The sequence below is a fragment of the Salvia splendens genome, chromosome 10 (genome assembly GCF_004379255.2).
Source record: "Salvia splendens isolate huo1 chromosome 10, SspV2, whole genome shotgun sequence".
In the NCBI taxonomy this organism is placed as follows: Eukaryota; Viridiplantae; Streptophyta; class Magnoliopsida; order Lamiales; family Lamiaceae; genus Salvia; species Salvia splendens.
This window is the reverse complement of record NC_056041.1, coordinates 9,805,762-9,827,157: the sequence shown is the minus strand read 5'-3', so window position 1 is coordinate 9,827,157 and position 21,396 is coordinate 9,805,762. Positions and strand designations below refer to the sequence as shown.

The following is a 21,396-nucleotide window of genomic DNA, read 5'->3' as shown; positions in this document are numbered from 1 at the left end:
CAGCATGTGCCAAGTCCTTGATAATGTGGTAAAATGAGTTTTTAGCTAGCCTATCAGAAGTCTGTGCTTATTATGGATACTTATTGTGGATGCTCTAAAAATTGCATTACGCATAAAAGGAGACGGTGTTGAGGCCATCCACAACGCTGTTCCTATACCGTTCCTATATCGTTCCTTAAACCACTATTTGAGGGCCCCACTGTACTTTTTTACTCCATTCCTTAACTAAGGAACAGAACCTGCAACCCTCCGTTCCTTAACCGTTCCTTAAATTACTATTCATTCAATTTCATTTTTTTTATTTCCAACCCAATTCAATTTAAATAAACACACTTTATTAAAAAACAAACACACTTTATTAAAAAACACACAACATTAAAAAAAAATTAAACTTTTAGAAAAATAAAAAGCACACAATTAAAATCCTAAAAAAATAAATTCGAATTTATAGAGAGGAATAGATGTGTGTTTGTGATTGAAATGAGTATGAAATAGGAGTATTTATAGAGTAAATAAATAAATAAAAAATAAAAAAAATACAAAACGGATATAAAAAACGGTCACATTACCGTTGCAAATTTTTTTTATTATTATTAAATTCGAATTTTTTTAAAAAAAATTGAATTATTGCGTCACCGGGACGAAGCCCACTCGCGGGGCAGCGAGTGGGCTTCACGCGTCGAATGGGAGGCCGCTACGTCGCCTCAGCGCGTGGTGGAACGTTTCGTTCCGCGTTCCTCCGGAACGGAACGCGGCACGGCATAGGAACGGCATGGGCACGGAATGGCGACGGAACGAACCCCGCAACGCGTGCTGCCGCGGAACCGTTCCGCCGGAACGGCATAGGAACAGCAACGACACAGTGTTGCGGGTGCCCTGATGGAAATGCGGAAGTAGTGACAGGGTAATAAATGCAACGATGACGTGTTGGGTTTAGAGTCCCATCTTCCACGTGGATGTCCACGTCTTGGCCCCACATCTGCCACGTGGCCAACTAATAACATGATATAACTGCGCTGTCCCAAGGGAGCACAAAAACACCCCCACGTCACCTTGCTAATTTAATGTTTTTGTCATTTATTAGTACTGTATACTCCTTCTATAAAAAGAGGGTATATATTTTATTTTTAGTTTATTCTAAAAAAAATTATATTTTTATTTTTAAAAAATTTTTCCTCTCCACTTAATAAACAGAATAAAACCTTTTTAAATTTTTATAGAGGGAGTATTATATTCAAAATATTGCTAATAATTAACTTGCCCTCGTCGTATCATTTTAGTTTTCTATTTAGCAACTACCGCCTACGGCCTACCGATTACTAAATATACATTGATGTTGTTAGAGCTTGTCTTCTACTATAAGTAACTATTAACGACTATGTATACTTCTTTCTCATAATGGAATACCCAACTCTTTTCCCCCTCTTATAGTAGGAGACTATTAAAGTATTATTGAATTTGATCTACGTAATATAATTTGGATATCGTATTTGTAGGAAGATTAATTACTGATACTAAATTAAGGTTAAAGGGTGATATAAGTATTACAATCAATTTTCAAAAACTAACATATGGGCAACTAAACAGAAAATTAAACTAACAAAATTACATGCTTAATTATTTGTCGTATATCTAAATAAGACATTGATAAACAACATAGTACACGTGGTTGTTTATATGTAGACTGTAGTGGTCCTAAAATACTAATCCATACTAATACTTGTTTCTAAACATCTCAAATTCACACTCTGAAAAGACACACTATCCATGTCCACATGAAACCTCTCAAGCCCAATCCCATCAACACTCACAACGCTATGAGATGAACGATGAGTCCTACCACTTTCCCACCCATCTCCCCCCACTGATACCGCCGGATCGTCTCGCGGAGTGTGGTCCGGGGATGCCTCCTCGGCCGCCTCCAACGCCGCTTCCAGTTCTTGCCTCACTTGAGTCATTGCAGGCCTTTCCTTGGGCACTTTTACCACACATCTTAGACCAATCTCTCCCATTTTCAGCATCATTTCCATGTAGCAACCTTGCACTAGAAGATTTGTGTCCAAGATATCTATAATCTTGCCCTCCTCAATGCTCAATCTTGCCTGCATATAATCATAATTATTTATGATCTCACTATAAGAGATAGTTTATTTTATAACTTTTCTTAAAATCAGAACACATAACTATCCAAAAACATATCAGTTCGATGATTCATGAATATCACTTGTGACTCTATATAAGGAACTAATATGTTTTGTGATACCAAGTGATATTAATGTATCAAAGAACTGATCATATGATTTTCACTTCTCAAAGTTCCTAACATATAAGTAAATTATGACCTAAATAGACATATATTTGCATAGTAGCTAGGATATTTAAAGTATGACATACCCAATCAATGATGTGAGAAGTAGAATTAGTAGCCCTAGCAGAGTCAAGTGCAGGTCTAGCAGTGAGAAGTTGCAGAAGTATGACTCCAAAGCTATAGACATCAGTGAATGGAGAGAGATGAAAGCTTGTGCAATATGCTGGATCAAGGTACCCTATTGTCCCTTTCACCTTGCTGGTCACATGTGATTCATCACCATCTGGCCCTGTTCTAACAAGCCCGAAATCCGACACCTTCACCTCAAACCCCTCTCCAACTAGGATGTTGCTCGGCTTCAGGTCGCGGTGGATGATGCTCGGGCTAATCCCTTCGTGCAGATGGCCTATTCCTGGCATCACCAACAACAAACATGTACAGATTTGCTGCACACAAAATGTTGATGCTGTAGTTGTAGGGGATCGCGGGCGTACCTTTAGCTGCTCCAATGGCTACTTTTACTCTCTCCCTACATGTTAAACTCCTCCCTCCCCTCCCTAACAAACACATTTTGTTAAGATCAATTGAAAAGTTTGGATATTTGTGGCTGATTAAGGTATTTCTTGACTTAATTAATTACCAATGATGTAGTCTAGTAATGAGCCATTAGTCACATATTCATAGACCAAGATTTTTGCTTCCTTTGGCCCTGCAAGAAATTAATCACCAAGTCAATTAGTGAAATCAACTAATTAATATACCAACATTTATTCATCTTTTCTTGCCTGATTCTTCACAGAATCCCACCAATGCAACCAGATTTTCATGCTTCACTTTTGACAGCAATCTCACTTCTGCCTCCAAAAAATTAACAAAAATGAATGACTATAGTTTATAGATAACTACTTACTAAATGAATAAATTTACCATTTCTGAAATCTTCAATGCTTGTGTATGCTTCAGAATGAGGCTTCTTGATTGCTAGAGTTCCCTCCACAGGAAATGTACCGCGATAGACGTTAGCAAACGATCCACGACCAATCAAGAATTCTTGGCTGAAATTCTCTGTAGCCTTCTGCAGTTCTTCCAAACGAAATCGCCTCAACTTCATCTTCTTTGCGTCTTGTTTCCCTGCTTGCTCACAAGGACTAGAGTGACCTACTTTGTTTAATAAAAAAACTGAAGATTAATTTATGTATATGAACAAACCTTTCTGCTTCCTGTATAGCCTGAGATTGGGATACAACTTCCTTTTGAAACAAAAATATAACCAGCCTGCAACAAATACTAGTATAATGGCAATCAAAATTCCACCTAATATAGGTTTCTTGCTTGATCCATTTCCAAGGTTGAGAGCTACTAAAGGTGCTGAAGCTGGTGAAAAATATTGTCTATTTGCCATGTTTTATCTTCAAAGTACAAGAGCTTTGAATATCAACTACTGAATCATCTTCCTCTTTTTTGCATGGAATTGCCTATAGTAGGAGTAAGAGAAAGAAGAAATGCGGTTGGTGTTGTTTGAAATGAGAGAAAAATTGGAGAAAAATGGTCAATTTACTTTTTTGTATAGCCGGCCAACTGCATGTTAATAATTACTATTGTTATTAAATTTTGATTGATATGTTACATAGACTTAGTCATTAGTTAGTCTAGCGGCAAATAAAAAAACAAAAAAAGACATGCTAATCAACATATATATTATACACAAAATACAACATTTTATGTAGTTCTTTTTGCACTACCATTTGTTGTGTGATTATTGAATTGCATATTAATTAAGACAAGATAACTAACTAATGATATGTTAATCTCTTTTAGTGATATCATATTCCACTACTTAACAAGGATATAGAGCAACAAGTTAACAACAAATGGATGAAGATAAGGTTTGAAAGAGCTCCACAAATGTTCCAGTTTGATGTCAATAATTTAAGGGGTGGGGTAAAGCTCCTATAGAAGTTCCTCTGATCGAACAAAAGTAATTTTTCATGTTTGATTGTGTATTTTAATGTATACTACTACTTGATAATTGCAAAGGATCCTTGTTATAATTATCAGAAAGATTAGGGAAAATTAGCATTGGTTTATCTCACACTTTTCCAAATCTAAAGAATATATCACGAAAAATGATTTTTTTTGGCAAGAATTCCGTCATTTCTTTTGATGTAGCAGATGACTTTTTTTATACACATGGGCAAACGTTGTCTCCAACTTAATTAGACACTTTCAATAGAAGAACACGAAAACATAGTAATCCAATTCAATGAACCACATACATTTGTGGGCCTCGAACTGAGAAAACAATCTAAGATTGGTGACATAAATATTGGTGAGGATGATTTTGAGAGTACTATTGGGCTTGACCAACTAAAATTCAACTACTAATTAGATTGGCTTTATGAAGTCCAAGAGCTAATTTAGAGCATTAGCAGTGGTGCGGACGTCCGGCGGACATCCCCGCGGACATCCCAAAAACATCTCCTGTCACGTCATACGGATATCCCACTGCGGAGGCCACGTCATACGGACATCACACTCACAGTGGCGGACATCCCCAAGGACATCCCGACGGGCTTCCCACAATAAAAAAAATTAATGCAATAATCGGGACGTCCGTGGGAGTCAACGCAATGGCGGATGTCCGCACGGACGTCGCGACGGATATCCGCGGAACTCCAGTGTCCGCAGCAGATGTCCGTATCCATGCCTCCCTTGCACAATAGCGGACGTCCAACGTGGACTTCCGGCACGCCGGTCGGAATTCCGCCGGGACGGGCGTCATTGCTGATGCTCTTAGCCCAATTAACTGTAAATATCATCGAGTTATTACAAATTACAATTGACCTCAGCAACTATCACTGAAAACAACATAATAACTTAGTAAAATCCAATTCATGAACCAGCTACATTAGTGAGCCTCGAACTGAGAAAACAAAGTACTACTAAAATTTACACAATTAAGACTCACAAACACAATACACACCTTACCTTAGACTTAAAACTCCCTATACTCTCACCAGTCACCACCTCAATTATAATCCTGTGGACCATAAGGCTGAAACATATCTGCAAAAAACCCATTCTTTCTTCTGGGATTAATACCAATGTCTCTACATATTTGATCATTATACCATATGTGCAATCCAGCAACACAACTGCTTCTGTATTTCCCGTTACCGGAGTACGTCTTCATGTACTTCTCCCACTTCTCGATGTCCTTCTCCATCTCCTTGATGCTCGGCAACTCCACCGCCTCATCAAGAAGCTGCGCCACCCATTTGCACCTCATCTCTTACGTATACAGATTCGAGAGCGATTCCGAGTAGCCTATCACCGCCAGCTGCGGAATTCTAGGATGAATTATCTGTCTGCAATATAACAACTCCATTAGTACGAGGTCTTTTGGGAAACTGTCCCAAAAACAAAATCTTGAGGGCTTAGCCCAAAGTGGACATTATCATACTAATGTACCTGTAGAGACGGATGGTGGAGGTTGGAGTCTCTAGGATGTAGTTTTGGAAAGTTGGAGAGGCGAAGATGTTCTTGAGCTTCTCGTCGCCTTTGTATCCCGTGGCAAATATTACTATATCTGCTTTTACACGATGTTCTCCATCGATGATGAGGCCGTCTTCGCAGAAGCTGACATTCTGCGATGTTTTCAGGGCAAGGCTTCCGTTTTCGACCTTGTCGTAGAATGTTTCAGGGAGCATGTAGATCTGGCAAGACGAGATTTCTCGGAGAAAGCTCTCTTTAGGAATCATTCCGTACTTCTTCAAGGGAAGCTTCCATCTTACGTAGCTCTCCACGAACTTGGACATCGCCCATCGCTAAGTCATCCCAATAACATTTAGTACAAATCATCCATATTTGAATTTGAATTTGGATTAGATTAATTACCAAGGGTGTAAGTGAGGTGGCTAAGACGGTAGAGAGCAGTCCTTGGCCTGGTTTATGGACCATGAGCTCCATAAAGCGCGTCGCGAAGATGTAACCGTAGTGGACACCCCATGGATATACATCCGGGAGTGCCCAATGCACTGTTCTTTGGATCATCGTGCAAGGATTTTCGGGCCCTGATTAACAAATATGATCGGGACTAAGGGTGTGTTTTGTACCATGGATCGATTAGAGGTTTAAATTTGCAATTGAAAACTCTAACACCAAAATAATTTATGGGCTATACTTTTAGTATATTACTGTGAGTAAAATGCGTTCATTTATTTAAAAAAGTAATAAAAGTGAAAAATGAGATAGGAGATTTATTTGGGTCAGTACAAATTTAGAAAATATGGGACCAAGGAAGTGTGGTAGTATTTCAAAATTCATCACGTTTCACATATTTGAAGGTGTACTACACACGTATGAGCACGCACACCACACACGAAGACCCACAGATAGATGGCTTTGAATGTATGGTTTGGTTATCTTTAGACTTTAGTATAATCCATCTGTTCTCTAAAAATAAAAATATTTGAAATGACATAAATTTTAATGCAAAATTGATAAAGTAAGAGAAAAAGAAAAGTGTGTTAGTAGAAAATGAGTTCTACTTTATTAGAAAGATAGAAATATTCTAAAAATAAAAGTTTCTATTTTTAGAGGATGAACCAAAAAATAAAGAATTTCTATTTTTAGGGACCGATAGAGTATTAAATATGGTTCTACTCTCAATTTTTTTTATAATGTTATGATTTTGTATGATATCATTAAATATATTAAGCTTCATTAATAAAAGCATCAATTGAAAGTAAATATCAAATAAATCTTGATTAGTTTTCAGTTACCAATTAATTTTCATTAGAGTGGAGTTAAATTTGAATGTTACTCCTATAATACAAATTCTGAAATGCAGTAGTAATAAATATGGTTAGCATTTGCATTGGCGCATTCGAGCGCAATGTCGGTTGCTGATTTGCTTGAGCCTATAATCGCCACTCGTTTTCCCCTGATGAAATCAGTCCATTGAATGCAACACTTTGCCTGAAAATATCTCTGCCCCAAATCCAGCTCCAAACTTTGGAATATTTGGGAAACCACTGAATCTCCCAGCCAGTGCATATTATCACAAATTCAGCTTCATACTCCTAATCAAATCAATTCATAATTAGCTCAACACAGAACAACAACAACAACAACAAAGACTTAAAGAAATAAAGAATTACCTTAGTGAAGTTATCTTTGGTGTGGATAACTTTGAGAATCCAATTTCCTTGACATCCAAAAGCTTTACCCCACAAGTCCCAGGAACGAATCCGGTCCCCCACGTAATCAATGCTGATCACTTTGGAGTTGAATTTTATGTACGGTAACAATCCAAAATGGTGAGCATATGATTGGAGGTAGTCCAAAACTTGAAAGTTTGTGGGGAACATGTCTTCAACGGAAGAAGGCCATGGGAAATCAGAGAACTCGAAGGTGGGCCTCGCATTCTGCAGCCTGGTGGACTCAATGGTATGGTTCCACACACCGCCGACGTGATCCTGCGCTTCGAAAACGGCGGGTGTGAAGCCTCTGGCGGCCGCGTATTTGCAGGCCAGGAGGCCGCTGATGCCGGCGCCGACGATGGCAACCCTTTTGTCCATGGATAATAATGGTTGGTTTGAGTGAAGGATAATGCAGCCTCAAACAAGTGCACGATTTATCGACTACCTATAAGTTCATCTATAATAATCCTTTACTTGAGCACTAAAGCCTTAAATACTACTCCCGTTTCCATCTCCCATGATGCTATTAAGACAAACAAAGACAAAACGTGGGGACTGTGGAATAGTAATTACGAAACAATAGACATTTTCATCTTCCGATATGGAGTACTGGCCATGGAAATATTACAGAACAATTGTTAGCATGCCATAAATCTGTTTCCTAATTGAGATATGATTATGTTTTCGAATTGTGATAGGATCTCATGTGTGCCTATTTATATGGGAGTATGACACATAATTCTGTGATCTGAGATCCAATCTGAAATCTGTAGCTATGTAATTCTATAATCTGTAGCTATGAGATCTGAAATCTGTAGCTATGTAATTCTGTAATCTGTAGCTATGAGATCTGAAATCCGTAACCATAATCTGAAAACAATTTGAATAAAATCTGTTCTCCGTTCCTGCTTGTGAATGTAGCCAATTGGCGAACTACGTAAATTATGTGTCTCTTTATGGTTCTGTTTGTCTCGATTACACAATTGTTCTATTATGTCACAACAACAATAGACATTTCCATCTTCCACGATATTAAAAATAAAATATAAAAAATAAAAACTTGAGAAGGGGACTGTGGAAAAATTATGGAACAATAGACATTTTCATCTTCCATAAGGAATAAAAATTCAGTGCTTTAGGTATATCCATGTATGACAGAGTAAATGGAAGTAGATCCACGTCATACTAACTAATTAGACATTTTATTTAATACTAATATATAATTCCAGTTTATGGTAATAGTAGTTTTGAAGTTCCCATACTATATATTAAAAATAAATTTACATATATAACTCATAGGAGTATTATAATCCTGTATGAGTATATGACGCATAGGAGATACTTTATACTTCCTCCGTCTCAAGATATTGGATTGACTTTTTTTTTACACTCGTTTAAAAAAATTGTAATAAATAGTTAGAGTGGATAAATAGTAACATAAAAGCAAGAATAACGTAGAGAATCATCAAAATAAAATCCCATTAGTCAAAGTTAAAACTCTAAAACAAAAGAAAAAGGAAATTGGGTTTTATAAGTTTATTTGTTTATCAAAGCGCTTACCATGAGTCGATTTTCATCATGGAAATATGGAAAATTCATGCATGGAAATATGAAAAATAAGTGGAAAATTCCATATATTTCAAAATATGAAACTATATGGAAAATTCATGCATTGAAATATGGAAAATAAGTGGAAAATTCCATATATTTCAAAATATGGAAACAAAATAAAAATATAGAAATAAATGGAAAATTAATGCATATAAATATGGAAAATTGTAATTAATGAATTTTTATGCATGGAAATATGAAAATATATGGAAAATTTGCAGAAAAAAACAAAATCAATTACGCGAGTACTCATCCAGAACCACCCAAGAGGCGCCGTTGAGCATCCGCGCCGTGTTGGGCTTTCCAACTCACGAGTCACGACATTTCCAACTCTAGCTTCTTAATTGAGTTTTGGTACAGCCCTTTACTAGCCCAATTTATATTATTGTTTGATGGTTGAATTTTAATAAACAAATCTTTACGAGCGAAGCCGAATATTGTTAATCACGTTATTTTTGCCATCCCCTTTGATTGATTTGTGGATCACCTCCGATAAAATGAACACATTTGTAATTTGTTGATCAATAACTAATTATTTATCGATTATTAAAGCGCACGTTATACTTGAAGCCGGATCACCCAAATTTTCAGTGACGCTTAATCACAAAATCAATTATTAATCACAGATATACTCCCTCCAATCCTAGTACATGTTTCATATATGATCCGCACAAAAAAATTGTAAAAGTGAAATGTAGCATTTATAGGGACCAAAATATAAAAAAGAATGAATCATGAGTAGGAATAAGTAAATTGAGTGGAGGAGATTATAGTGATAGGTGATTGTAGTCGGCAGTGCTGAAACAGCTCTGAAACGAAGCATTCTTTGTTTTGGGAGCACACCCAATGTCTCTACATAATAGATCATTGTACCAAATAGGCACCGCATACCTCTCCATGTATTTCCCCCACCCTTCGATCTCCTTCTCCATCCCTCCCATGCTCGGCAACCCGAACTCCCCATCCAGAAAATGCGACAGCCATTTGCACCTCATTTCAAATGTGAATAAACACGACAGCGACTGTGTCTGTGTAGCCTATCACTGCCAGCTCTTGGATGGATCATCTGTCCGTAGATAGGGATAATCGAGTTTGGAGATCCAAATATGTAGTTTTGATGAGTGGGAGAAGCGAACATGTTCTTCAGCTTCTCCTTGCCTTTATATCCCGTTGCAAACATGACCACGTTTGCTTGCAACGGGAGAGAGCTTCCCCCTCTTAGCAGAAGCTCAAGTTTTTTTTTTTTTTCATCAGAATGCTGCCGTCTTCTACTCTGTCGTACAAGTTGGGGTGCAGGAAGTGTATCTGACAAGACGAGGCTTGTGCGATGAAGTTTTCCGTTGGAAGCATGCCATATTTTTGAATGGGAAGTCGCCATTTAAGATAGATTTCCACCAGCTTGTTCACAACCCATCGCTAAAACAGGGGAAAAAGTTGACAAATGAGTCACTCTGTCTCCTTAAAAGGCCTTATAATATATAGAGGAGTGAGCAAGATTGTGGCGGCGGAGAACAAAAAGCTGAAGCTTTGCCCCCATGGCTGGGCGTCGTGGGGTATCATCCAATGGATTCTTCTTTGGACCATTGTGCAAGGATTATCTCTTCCTTCAAATCAAGCATATGCTCAAATTCAGAACACTCCTTTTTTTAAATCGAAAATAGAATGCTTACCATTTAGATTGGCACACTCGTATGCAATGTCAACTGCTGATTTTCCAGAACCGATAACGACGACACGTTTTCTGTTGGGTCGTGATACCGCCGATCTCACACACGCACGAACGAGGAAATAAAGCACGCAAACGATATAACGTGGTTCGGTGATAATCCACCTACGTCCACGGAGAAGATGACCGGAATCTTATTGATGGAACTCTCAATACAAGAACTTCACACTCACAATCTATCACTCTAAGCAAACGCTAGCTAGTGCAAGAATTCTCTTCTAATTGTGTGTGTAATCTGTGTTCTGCGTCTCTCACTACTGAGCTCTATCGAGCTATTTATACAAGATGCAATCAAGAAATAAAATCCAACTAACTCTATTTCCCAAAGTTAGTTATAACCGCTGCTCGGCTAAAACCGAACTGCCATTCTTGGTTAGCAACCGAACTGCATTTCTCGGCTATCAACCGAACTGCCTTTCTCGGTTATCAACCGAACTGCCTTTCTCGGCTAGCTCAAAGCCGAGCTTTATTTCTTGATCTCTTCTCGGAGCTGCCGAGGCTCCACCACTCGATCACAACCGGACTCAAAGCCGAGCTTCATTTCCGAGCTCAGAAGCCGAGCTCCAGTAGTTTGCATGGACACACTTTCACAAATCTCCACCTTGTCCTTGCAAAACTCCATCAATATCTGGATTCCCTTCTCAATCCTTGTTACAAGCTTCAACACTCCACAATCTCAACCAACTTCAAACAATGTTTGAATTTCGAAGTTGGCAGAGATTTTGTCAACATGTCTGATGCATTTTCTTCGGTAGGAACTTTCACCACATTGATCTTTCCACTTTGAATCTCATCTCTGATGAAGTGTCTCCTCACATCTATATGCTTCGACCTCTCATGGAACATTTGATGTTTTGCTAAACATATAGCCGAGTTGCTGTCACAGTTAATCTTCACTGCTCCCAGCTTCATTCCTAAATCTTCCAAGATTCCTTGCAACCATTTTCCTTCCTTTGCAGCCTCAGTCAGAGAAATATACTCAGCTTCGGTTGTGGACAGTGCAACCACAGACTGCAAATTTGATTTCCAGCTGATTGCTGTGCCATATAGTGTGAAGATGTAACCACTCTGAGACTTTCTGTTGTCTAAGTTAGCCGCATAATCCGAGTCACAGAATCCTTCTAGGACTTCCCTCTCCTCAGACCAAACTCCACCACCAAACTTCAAGCCAACCATGACAGACCCTTTCAGATATTTCAGAATCCACTTTAGTGCTGCCCAGTGATCCCTACCTGGATCAGCCATATATCTGCTTGCAACGCTTATGGCATGAGCCACATCCGGCCTTGTACATATCATCAAGTACATCACACTTCCCACTATATTTGCATAGGGTATCCTGCTCATCTCTTCTCTATCTTCAGCTGTCTTTGGCATCTGTTCTTTACTGAGTTTGAAGCAGCTAGCCAATGGAGTGGATACTGACTTTTCACTCCTTACCTGGTATTTTTCTACCACCTTTCTGATATAATCAGCCTGAACCAATTTCAGTTCTTTCTTCTTTCTGTTCCTGACAATATCCATACCCAAGATTCTCTTGGCTTCCCCAAGATCTTTCATATCAAATCTCTGCTTCAACTCCTCCTTGACAGACAGCAGCTCACTCTTGCTTGATCCTGCCAGCAGAATATCATCCACATACAGCAGTAGATAGGCCAGTATTAGATTTCCACTTCTCTTGACATACACGCAGCTATCAAAACTGGATCTCTCAAATGCCATCAATTCCATCTGCTCATGAAACTTCTTGTTCCACTGCCGGCTGCTTTGCTTGAGCCCATATAGGCTTTTCTTTAACAAGCAAACTTTCTTTTCTTCTCCCGGCTTCTCAAAACCCTTAGGCTGCATCATATAGATCGTTTCCTCTAGATCTCCATGCAAAAATGCTGTCTTCACATCAAGTTGATGCAGCTCCCAGTTGAAATGAGCAGTCATGGCCAATAAGATCCGAATGGAAGTGTGCTTCACCACTGGAGAGAACACCTCTGTGTAGTCAATACCCTCTACTTGTGTGAATCCTCTAGCAACCAGCCTTGCCTTAAACCGTATGCTTTCAACTTCCCCCACCTCTACTTTCTTCTTAAACAGCCATTTGCAACTGATCAGCTTCTGAGTCCCTGGATCAGTCACCAAAATCCAAGTCCCATTTTTCAGCAAGGACTCTATTTCTTCTTCCATGGCCTTGATCCATTTCTGACTTTCCTTGCAACTCATGGCTTCTTCATAGGTTGAGGGTTCTGAAAACATGAGTACTTCTGCTACACATAGAGCAAAGAAGCTCATGTCATAATCTGAGAATCTGCTAGGTAGGCCTGCATTTCTTCTTGGATTTCTTCTGGCCCCTTGAGCTGCAGCAGCTTGCTGCACTGGTGACTCCTGCTCACCTGTGTTCTGAGTATGTTGAGAGCTAGTTGCTCCACCTTCTTCTTGATTTCCTGTGATCACAACATCCTCATCAGTGTCTGTTCCAGCAGATTCTCCACCAAACTCAAGGTTTTGCATTTCAGAGCTACTGCCACCACCAGAGGGCTTCCCATCATCTTTAAATGGCATCTCCTCTTCATTGAATGTCACATCTCTGCTCACAATGATATTTCTGCCTTCTCTATCCAAATTCCACAATCTGTATCCTTTTACCCCATCTTGGTATCCCAACAACACACATTTCTTTGCCCTTGGCTCCAATTTACTCTGCTTAATGTGTGCATAAGCAGCACACCCAAACACCTTCAAGGCTGAGTAATCACCTAGGCTTCCATACCATCTTTGATCTGGGGTCTCATTGGATATAGCAGATGATGGACACTTATTGATCAGATTAGCTGCAGTAGAGACAGCCTCTGCCCAGAATCTCTTTGGCATTCCAGAGTAGAATAGCATGCACCTCACCCTTTCTAGCAATGTCCTATTCATTCTTTCTGCCAGCCCGTTCTGTTGAGGATTTCTTGGCACGGTCCTATGCCTTCTTATCCCTTTCACCTTACAGAAACTATCAAACTCCGCAGACAGAAACTCCATGCCATTATCAGTCCTTAGATATTTAAGCACTGAGCCCTTTTCATTCTCATATCTAGCATGCCATTCTCTAAATTTTTCAAAAGCTTGGGACTTCTCTCTTAGAATGTAAATCCACACTTTTCTTGAGTAATCATCTATGATGGAGATGAAATACTTACCTCCACCTATGGATTCAGTTTGGGATGGCCCCCACAAGTCACTGTGGGCATACACAAATGGGGCTGATGAAGTGTGTTTCCCACCAGAAAATGGCAGCTTCTTTGCCTTTCCTAGAATGCAAGATTCACATTTCTTTAGGCTGTCTGATGCACTTAACTTCATCACTCCTTGTTTAGCCAGCTCTCTTATGCCTTTCTCACCCACATGTCCAAGCCTGGCATGCCATAGATGCAGGTCTTCTGTCTGGGCAAGATTCACAGCATCAACCACGGTTTCACCCAGCAAATAGTATAGGCTGTTCTTTCTCTGGGCCTCCATCACAATTCTGGTGCCTTTTGTTACTGTGAGGATCCCATCACCAGAGTTGAATCTGCACCCTTTTGACTCTAGCATTCCAAGAGATATTAAATTTCTCTTGATTTGAGGAATGAATCTGACTTCTGTGAGAGTCTTCATACTCCCATCCTTCATCCTCAATCTGATGTTCCCAATGCCCTTGACATTGCACACTTGATCATTTCCTAGCATCACTGATCCTTCCCAAGCTGATAATTCTTGGAACCAAGATTTGTGTGAGCAAATGTGGAAGGAGCACCCTGAATCCATGATCCAGCATTCTTCAATCTTGGCCCCTGAGTGGATATTCAAAGCTTCATTATCTTCAACATCCTGAGCCAGATCAGCAGTCTCTATGTTCCCAGCCTTTTCTTGCTCTTGTTTCCTCTTCCAAGCAAAACAATGCTTCTTTAAATGGCCCGGTTTCTTACAGTAGTGACAGCTTCTCTTCTCCTTCCATACTCCACCTTCTTCCTTCTTCTGGAACTTCTTCTTGGAACCCCTTTTATTCTGATTATTTTTCACATGCAGACTCTCAGCTACTGGATCAGTTTGTTTGTTATTAGCCTTCTGCGATTCCTTCATCTTCAATGCAGAATGAATCTCTTCATAGGTGACCTTGGTTTCTCTTCCAAGAAGCACTGCATCCTTGAAGTGCTCATAACTTTTAGGCAGGGAATTGAGCAACATCAATGCCTTATCCTCATCTTTAATGACCTCATCGATATTCTCAAGATCATCTATGCATTTCCCAAACTCCTCGAGCTGTTCAGAAATGCTCTTCCCATCTGAAAACTTGAAAGCAAGAAGCCTTTGCTTCAAATGTAACCGGTTCGCCAGAGACTTGGTCATGTACAATGACTCAAGTTTCCCCCATACTCCTGCAGCCGTCTCCTCCTTGGAAACTTCCCTTAGCACCCTGTCCGTGAGGTTCAAGATCAGGGTGCTATAAGCCTTATACTGCATATCTTGAAGCCTTTGCTTCTCCTTTTCATCAGCATCAGGTTTGCCTTCTTTAGCGTCACCTTCATTCTTCAAGATATCCCATAGGCCTTGCTGCATCAAGATGGCCTTCATCTTCAGCTTCCACAGCCCAAAATCGTTTCTCCCGGTGAACTTTTCCACCTCGAACTTGGCTGTAGACATTTCTCAAAACGAGCGGTGGGCAATCGCCAAGATCAGCTTATACAACGGAACCTCTAGACACGAACTCACCCAGAAACCAATCAATCGGCAAATCGTGGAAGTCTTCCCACAGACGGCGCCACTTGTTGGGTCGTGATACCGCCGATCTCACACACGCACGAACGAGGAAATAAAGCACGCAAACGATATAACGTGGTTCGGTGATAATCCACCTACGTCCACGGAGAAGATGACCGGAATCTTATTGATGGAACTCTCAATACAAGAACTTCACACTCACAATCTATCACTCTAAGCAAACGCTAGCTAGTGCAAGAATTCTCTTCTAATTGTGTGTGTAATCTGTGTTCTGCGTCTCTCACTACTGAGCTCTATCGAGCTATTTATACAAGATGCAATCAAGAAATAAAATCCAACTAACTCTATTTCCCAAAGTTAGTTATAACCGCTGCTCGGCTAAAACCGAACTGCCATTCTTGGTTAGCAACCGAACTGCATTTCTCGGCTATCAACCGAACTGCCTTTCTCGGTTATCAACCGAACTGCCTTTCTCGGCTAGCTCAAAGCCGAGCTTTATTTCTTGATCTCTTCTCGGAGCTGCCGAGGCTCCACCACTCGATCACAACCGGACTCAAAGCCGAGCTTCATTTCCGAGCTCAGAAGCCGAGCTCCAGTAGTTTGCATGGACACACTTTCACATTTTCCCTTGATGATACTACTTTGATGGAGTCGTGATCTCCAGAGTGGGAGACTTTGAGAATCCATTTCCCTTTGGATCCAAAGGCTTTGCTATTGAACTTGATGAACTGCAACAGTTGGAATTTGTGGGCGTAGGATTGGAGATATTCGGTGAGTTGGGTATTGTGGGGAAGCAATTCATTGACAGAAGAAGGCCATTGGAAAATTCATACAACTGCTTAGGAACTTGGAGGGTGGTGGACTCCAGTACTGTGTGATTCAACAGTCCGCCAACCTTGTCTTGCTCTTCGAAGACCACCGGAGAGAAGCCCTTCGCGGCTGCGTATTTGCAGGCGAGGTGGCCGCTGACTCCATGCCTGATTACTGGATAAGATAGAAGCGCTTATCTACACAATTCTACACGTGTATCATTGTTACTGGAACTCAAACACAATCTTGATTTCGAATTTTGTAGCAATGCATTATGCACACATACAAATTATATTACCATTGCTTCAACTCGGAAGTATTACTCACCACCTAGTCACCCAGAGATAAGAAACCACTAAAATGATTTTTCACCTTTGAGAGCATCTTTATACTTTACATTGTTTACAAGTATATATTCCTTTAAATTTAGACTCACATATTCAAATTAAGAATTAAAGATTACATATATTCAAAATCGCTGGTTCCGGTTTTGGAAATTGCCAAATCGGAATTAAACTATGAGAGTGTTTTGCGGTTATAGTTACGGTTCCAAACCGAAGATGTTTTCCAAAATTGAAAATGCCCTTGTTTTAATGGGACAGAAGAGGTATAGTTTATCTTTTGAGTTTTGTAAAGACCTAAAGGGTGTTGGGGCTTGTTACAACCCTCAAGAGCCCAATTTTGATGGAATATTTTAATAAACAACTCATATTGCTATTCTAACGGCCATTTACAGACCAACGTGGCTGCCTATAGAGCGAAGCCCAATATTGTTAATTAATTTTCTGACATCCCCTTGTCCTAACTAAGGATTAGTATTTTTTACTCCTCCCTAATAGCTATTTGGATTAGTGCTAATTTCCTATCTAACAATTACTCTCCTCCGATAGAGATGAACACATTTGTGGATCACTAACTAACTTATTTGTCGATTATTAAACCGCGCCTTATATGTGAAGGAGGATCATCCAAATTTTAGTGATAAGAGAAATAACCTAATCCCTCTGTGCAAGTCAATTTTTTTTTAAAATTCTCACATAAAACGAGTCATTTTCTTTTTTAGCAAAAAATATTTATCTGATCTTATTCTCAAAGCAAAGGTTGTAAAACTCTCAGAGCAAAACAAGTCAAAAACAGATCAAAGCATCACAAGGTCTTCATCAGAATTGAATTCAATTTGATCATCCTTTATTGTCTTCTGGTACTTTATTTCATTATTCAAAATACGTACATGTACGCATTGATGAGAATGCATGTTTGATAGATAAAAAAAAAGAGTGTGGTACCAATTAAGTGGAGAATATTATAGTTATAGGTGGTGGTAGTCGGCAGGGCCATAAGGGTGAAACATCTCAGAAAAGAAGCCATTCTTTCTTTTGGGAGTAGACCCAATGTCTCTGCATATTTGATCATTGTACCAAATAGGCAGCCCACCAATGCAAGACCTTCTGAAACTCTCATTTCCTGCATACCTCTTCATATATTTCTCCCACCCCTCGATCTCCTCCTCCATATCTCTTGTATTTGGCAATGCGAACCCCCCGTCAAGAAAATGCGACAGCCATTTGCACCTCATTTCGAACGTGAATATATTCGACAGCGACTCCGAGTAGCCTATCACTGCCAGCTGTGGGATCCTTGGATGGATCATCTGCCTGTAGAGAGGGACAATGGAGTCCGGGGATCCAAATATGTAGTTTTGATAAGTGGGAGAAGCGAACATGTTCTTCAGCTTCTCCTCCCCTTTATATCCCGTTGCAAGGATGACCACGTCTGCTTGCAACGGGACACTTTCTCCCTCGAGGATCACACCCTCTTCGCAGAAGGTGAAGTTTTTCGATTTTTTCATCAGAATGCTGCCGTCTTCTACTCTCTCGTAGAAGTTAGGCTGCAGGAAGAGTATCTGACAGGACGAGGCTTCTCCGACAAAGCTTTCCGTTGGAACCATGTCATATTTTTGAATGGGAAGTCGCCATTTGAGATAGATTTGGATGAGCTTGTTCACAAGCCATCGCTGAAACATGAAGAGAAGTTGATTAACGTGATAAATTTCTCCAACTGAATATATGTAAGAAAAATATAGTAGTATTACCAGCGGAGTGAGCAAGACTGCAGCTACGGCGAACAAAAAGCTCTGGCCGGGCTTGTGGACCATGAGCTCAGCGAAGCGAGTGAAGCACAGAAAGCCGAAACTTAGCCCCCATGGCTGCGCGTCGTGGGGTACCTGTTGGCAAATGAAACAAAAATAAACATAACAAATATCTCACAAAGAGAACTGAAACCACTATACTATATAAAATATAAGTACCAACCATCCAATGGATTCTTCTTTGGACAATAGTGCAAGGATTATCTCTTCCTGCAAATCAAGCATATGCTCAAATTCATAACACTCCTTTTTTCAATTCAAAAACAGAATGCTTACCATTTAGATTGGCGCATTCATATGCAATGTCAACTGCTGATTTTCCAGAACCGATAACGACGACACGTTTTCCTTTGATGAATTGAGCAGCAGCAGCATTCTCCATGTTGCCAAAATCCATGGAGTGCATTACTTTGCCGGAAAATGCATCGCTCCCATCAAACTCCGGGATATTTGGAAGCCCGCTGAATCTCCCAATGCACAGAACCAAGAACTCTGCTTCATACTCCTGCATTCATCATATATTTATCACTGTTGAGGTTCAAACAATTCATATTGGAGAATTTAAAAATATGTCTCGATTAATATAAGGCCGTGCCCCAGAAACAAAACTGTAAGAGCGGAAAATATCATACTAATATGAGTTGGGGGGATGGGAAAAGAATATATTTTGATACCTTGATGGAGTCATCTCCGGCGTGGGAAACTCTGAGAATCCATTTCCCGTTGGATCCGAAGGCCTTTCCATCTGCACCCCAGCAATTCATCTCTTCTGCAGACTCTCCCACATAGTCAACATCGATTACTTTGCTATTGAGCTTGACGAACTGCAACAGCTGGAATTTGTGGGCGTAGGATTGGAGATATTCGGTGAGTTGTGTGTTGTGGGGAAGCAATTCTTTGACAGAAGAAGGCCATGGGAAGTCTGAAAATTCATATAACTGCTTAGGAACTTGGAGGGTGGTGGACTCCAATGTGTGATTCCACAGCCCGCCAACCCTGTCTTGCTCTTCGAAGACCACCGGAGTGAAGCCCTTCGCGGCCGCGTATTTGCAGGCGAGGAGGCCGCTGATTCCGGCGCCCACGATGGCTACTCGTTTCTCCATTATTGGATGAGATGGAGCTTCCTATCCTATCTATCTATCTAGCTACACAGTTGTACACGTGTATCTAAGTTACAATGTGCTAGTACAAAACAAAAAATGACAGACAGCACCAACACACAATCTCGCAATAATTTCGAAATTTGTAGCAATGCATCAACCACCGCATTAGGTAGATAATAATTGGAAGCCTCGTGAAGATATTTTGCCAGCTATAATGGACATCGGACATACTCACTCCCTCTCTTCTGCAACAATTGATAAAATTTCTTTTGGACAATAAATTTAAAGAAATACTCCACTAATATTTAAAAAAATGATGAATAAAGTAAAAAAGATAGAAATAAAATAGAAAAAGGAGAAAAGTCTTAGTTTTTTGCTCAAAGAGGAAATCAAACTATACATTTTATTAATTCAACAAGCAGATCACATCTACTTACGTGATAGGATATCCCATCCATTCATTCAATAAATATGAAATAATATGAAAATATTATTCGTCTGTCATTATTATATATCTCGTAAAATCATTTTGGTATATCTCCAGTTGCTATCAGCATATTGGACCCAAAAAAGTGTATCCCAATCCAAAATCTGTTATTTCATCTACCACAAATATTTTCGGAGCGCCTATAACTCTGAATCTGGCTCCAAAAATTTGAGTATCCAAAAATCCGATTTCAAGATAAAATTTAAACATATTTATTTTCCTTATTACAATCTCACAACCTATTCCAATTTCTAAATCACACAAATTCACCAAAACACACAAGTCATGACATCCATAATAACATCCAAAACCAAAACATCAAATCACATAAGTAAGTCATAACATTCATAATAACTAATAATAGAAATAACACGCAACAACAACACCATAAGTCCATAACATCTGAAAATTCAAATCACATAAATAATCCTTCAATTCCATCATTCTTTCATTTCATGACTCATCATTCATCTTGTTTGTGGCACGGTTTGACTTTGGGTACTACTCCATATAGATAAACAACAACAATTATATAATGAAATGAAACCTTAAAAATTTTACTTACTATTTTTGTAGCTTTCTTCAGATATAGATAGTAGTAGCTTCTTTTTTCTTGGTTTTCTTCTTCGATATTCCTTAATACTCCTATAGAGATAGCTTAGAAATATTGTTCACTGTAAAATGTTAATATCTTGTTACGTGTTCAAATGCCTCTAAATGCACATGCAGACCGGCAGAGGAGGATATTATTGTTTTTTACTCGATTCCACTCATTCGGCTGATTTTACGATATAAATTAAATCGCACATAAATCGAATAATAAATGAGGAATTTAATTGTTATTTAAGCATGGCCCGTTTGTATAAGTCTGACGGGTAACCACGTGGGTTTCTCATTTTTTTAAATGGCTGATCAGGCCTTTGTTGAAGATGCTTTATGCATTTAATAGACCAGGAAGGCTGAATTCTATTGTAAAAAAAAAAAAGCTTAACCTTTCAAGCTAGCTAACAATAAACAAATCCTAAATCTTAGACTTTTTACTCATAACACATTCGTTTAATCTTTAATACACTTTAAAAAGGAAAGTAATTATTTTAAGTTAGCATTAAATTTTAAATTAATTAAGAGAAATTAAAGAGGGTTCAAAATTTTAGTAATATGAATCTGAACGGCTAAGTCGATACCAATTACGATAGTAACACTAATTAATCAATATAGTAGACGTTGACTAAATTGAATAGTATTACATTCGTCCACCATT

General features: G+C 39.3%; 3 protein-coding genes and 1 pseudogene across 3 annotated transcripts; all 4 read right to left on the bottom strand.

Annotated features, from left to right (window-relative positions):
* Positions 1–1,581: 1,581 nt before the first annotated feature.
* LOC121751447 (probable serine/threonine-protein kinase PBL16) lies at positions 1,582–2,891 on the bottom strand. The gene is made up of 3 exons (XM_042146196.1): positions 2,803–2,891; positions 2,395–2,720; positions 1,582–2,102 (listed from the first exon to the last, which is right to left on the bottom strand). Exons 1-3 carry the CDS (start codon positions 2,876–2,878, stop codon positions 1,704–1,706), a joined length of 801 nt encoding a protein of 266 aa, XP_042002130.1. The 5' UTR covers positions 2,879–2,891; the 3' UTR covers positions 1,582–1,703.
* Positions 2,892–2,940: 49 nt separating this feature from the next.
* On the bottom strand, positions 2,941–3,710 carry LOC121752589 (cysteine-rich receptor-like protein kinase 29). The gene is made up of 4 exons (XM_042147712.1): positions 3,518–3,710; positions 3,236–3,466; positions 3,094–3,162; positions 2,941–3,017 (listed from the first exon to the last, which is right to left on the bottom strand). The coding sequence occupies exons 1-4, from the start codon at positions 3,708–3,710 to the stop codon at positions 2,941–2,943; spliced, it is 570 nt and encodes a 189-aa protein (XP_042003646.1).
* Positions 3,711–5,275: 1,565 nt separating this feature from the next.
* LOC121751387 lies at positions 5,276–7,936 on the bottom strand (annotated as a pseudogene).
* Positions 7,937–17,562: 9,626 nt separating this feature from the next.
* Positions 17,563–19,885, bottom strand: LOC121752442 (probable flavin-containing monooxygenase 1). Its single transcript, XM_042147519.1, has 5 exons — positions 19,220–19,885; positions 18,822–19,050; positions 18,709–18,755; positions 18,489–18,620; positions 17,563–18,410 (listed from the first exon to the last, which is right to left on the bottom strand). The coding sequence occupies exons 1-5, from the start codon at positions 19,646–19,648 to the stop codon at positions 17,706–17,708; spliced, it is 1,542 nt and encodes a 513-aa protein (XP_042003453.1). The 5' UTR covers positions 19,649–19,885; the 3' UTR covers positions 17,563–17,705.
* Between the last annotated feature and the right edge of the window lie 1,511 nt (positions 19,886–21,396).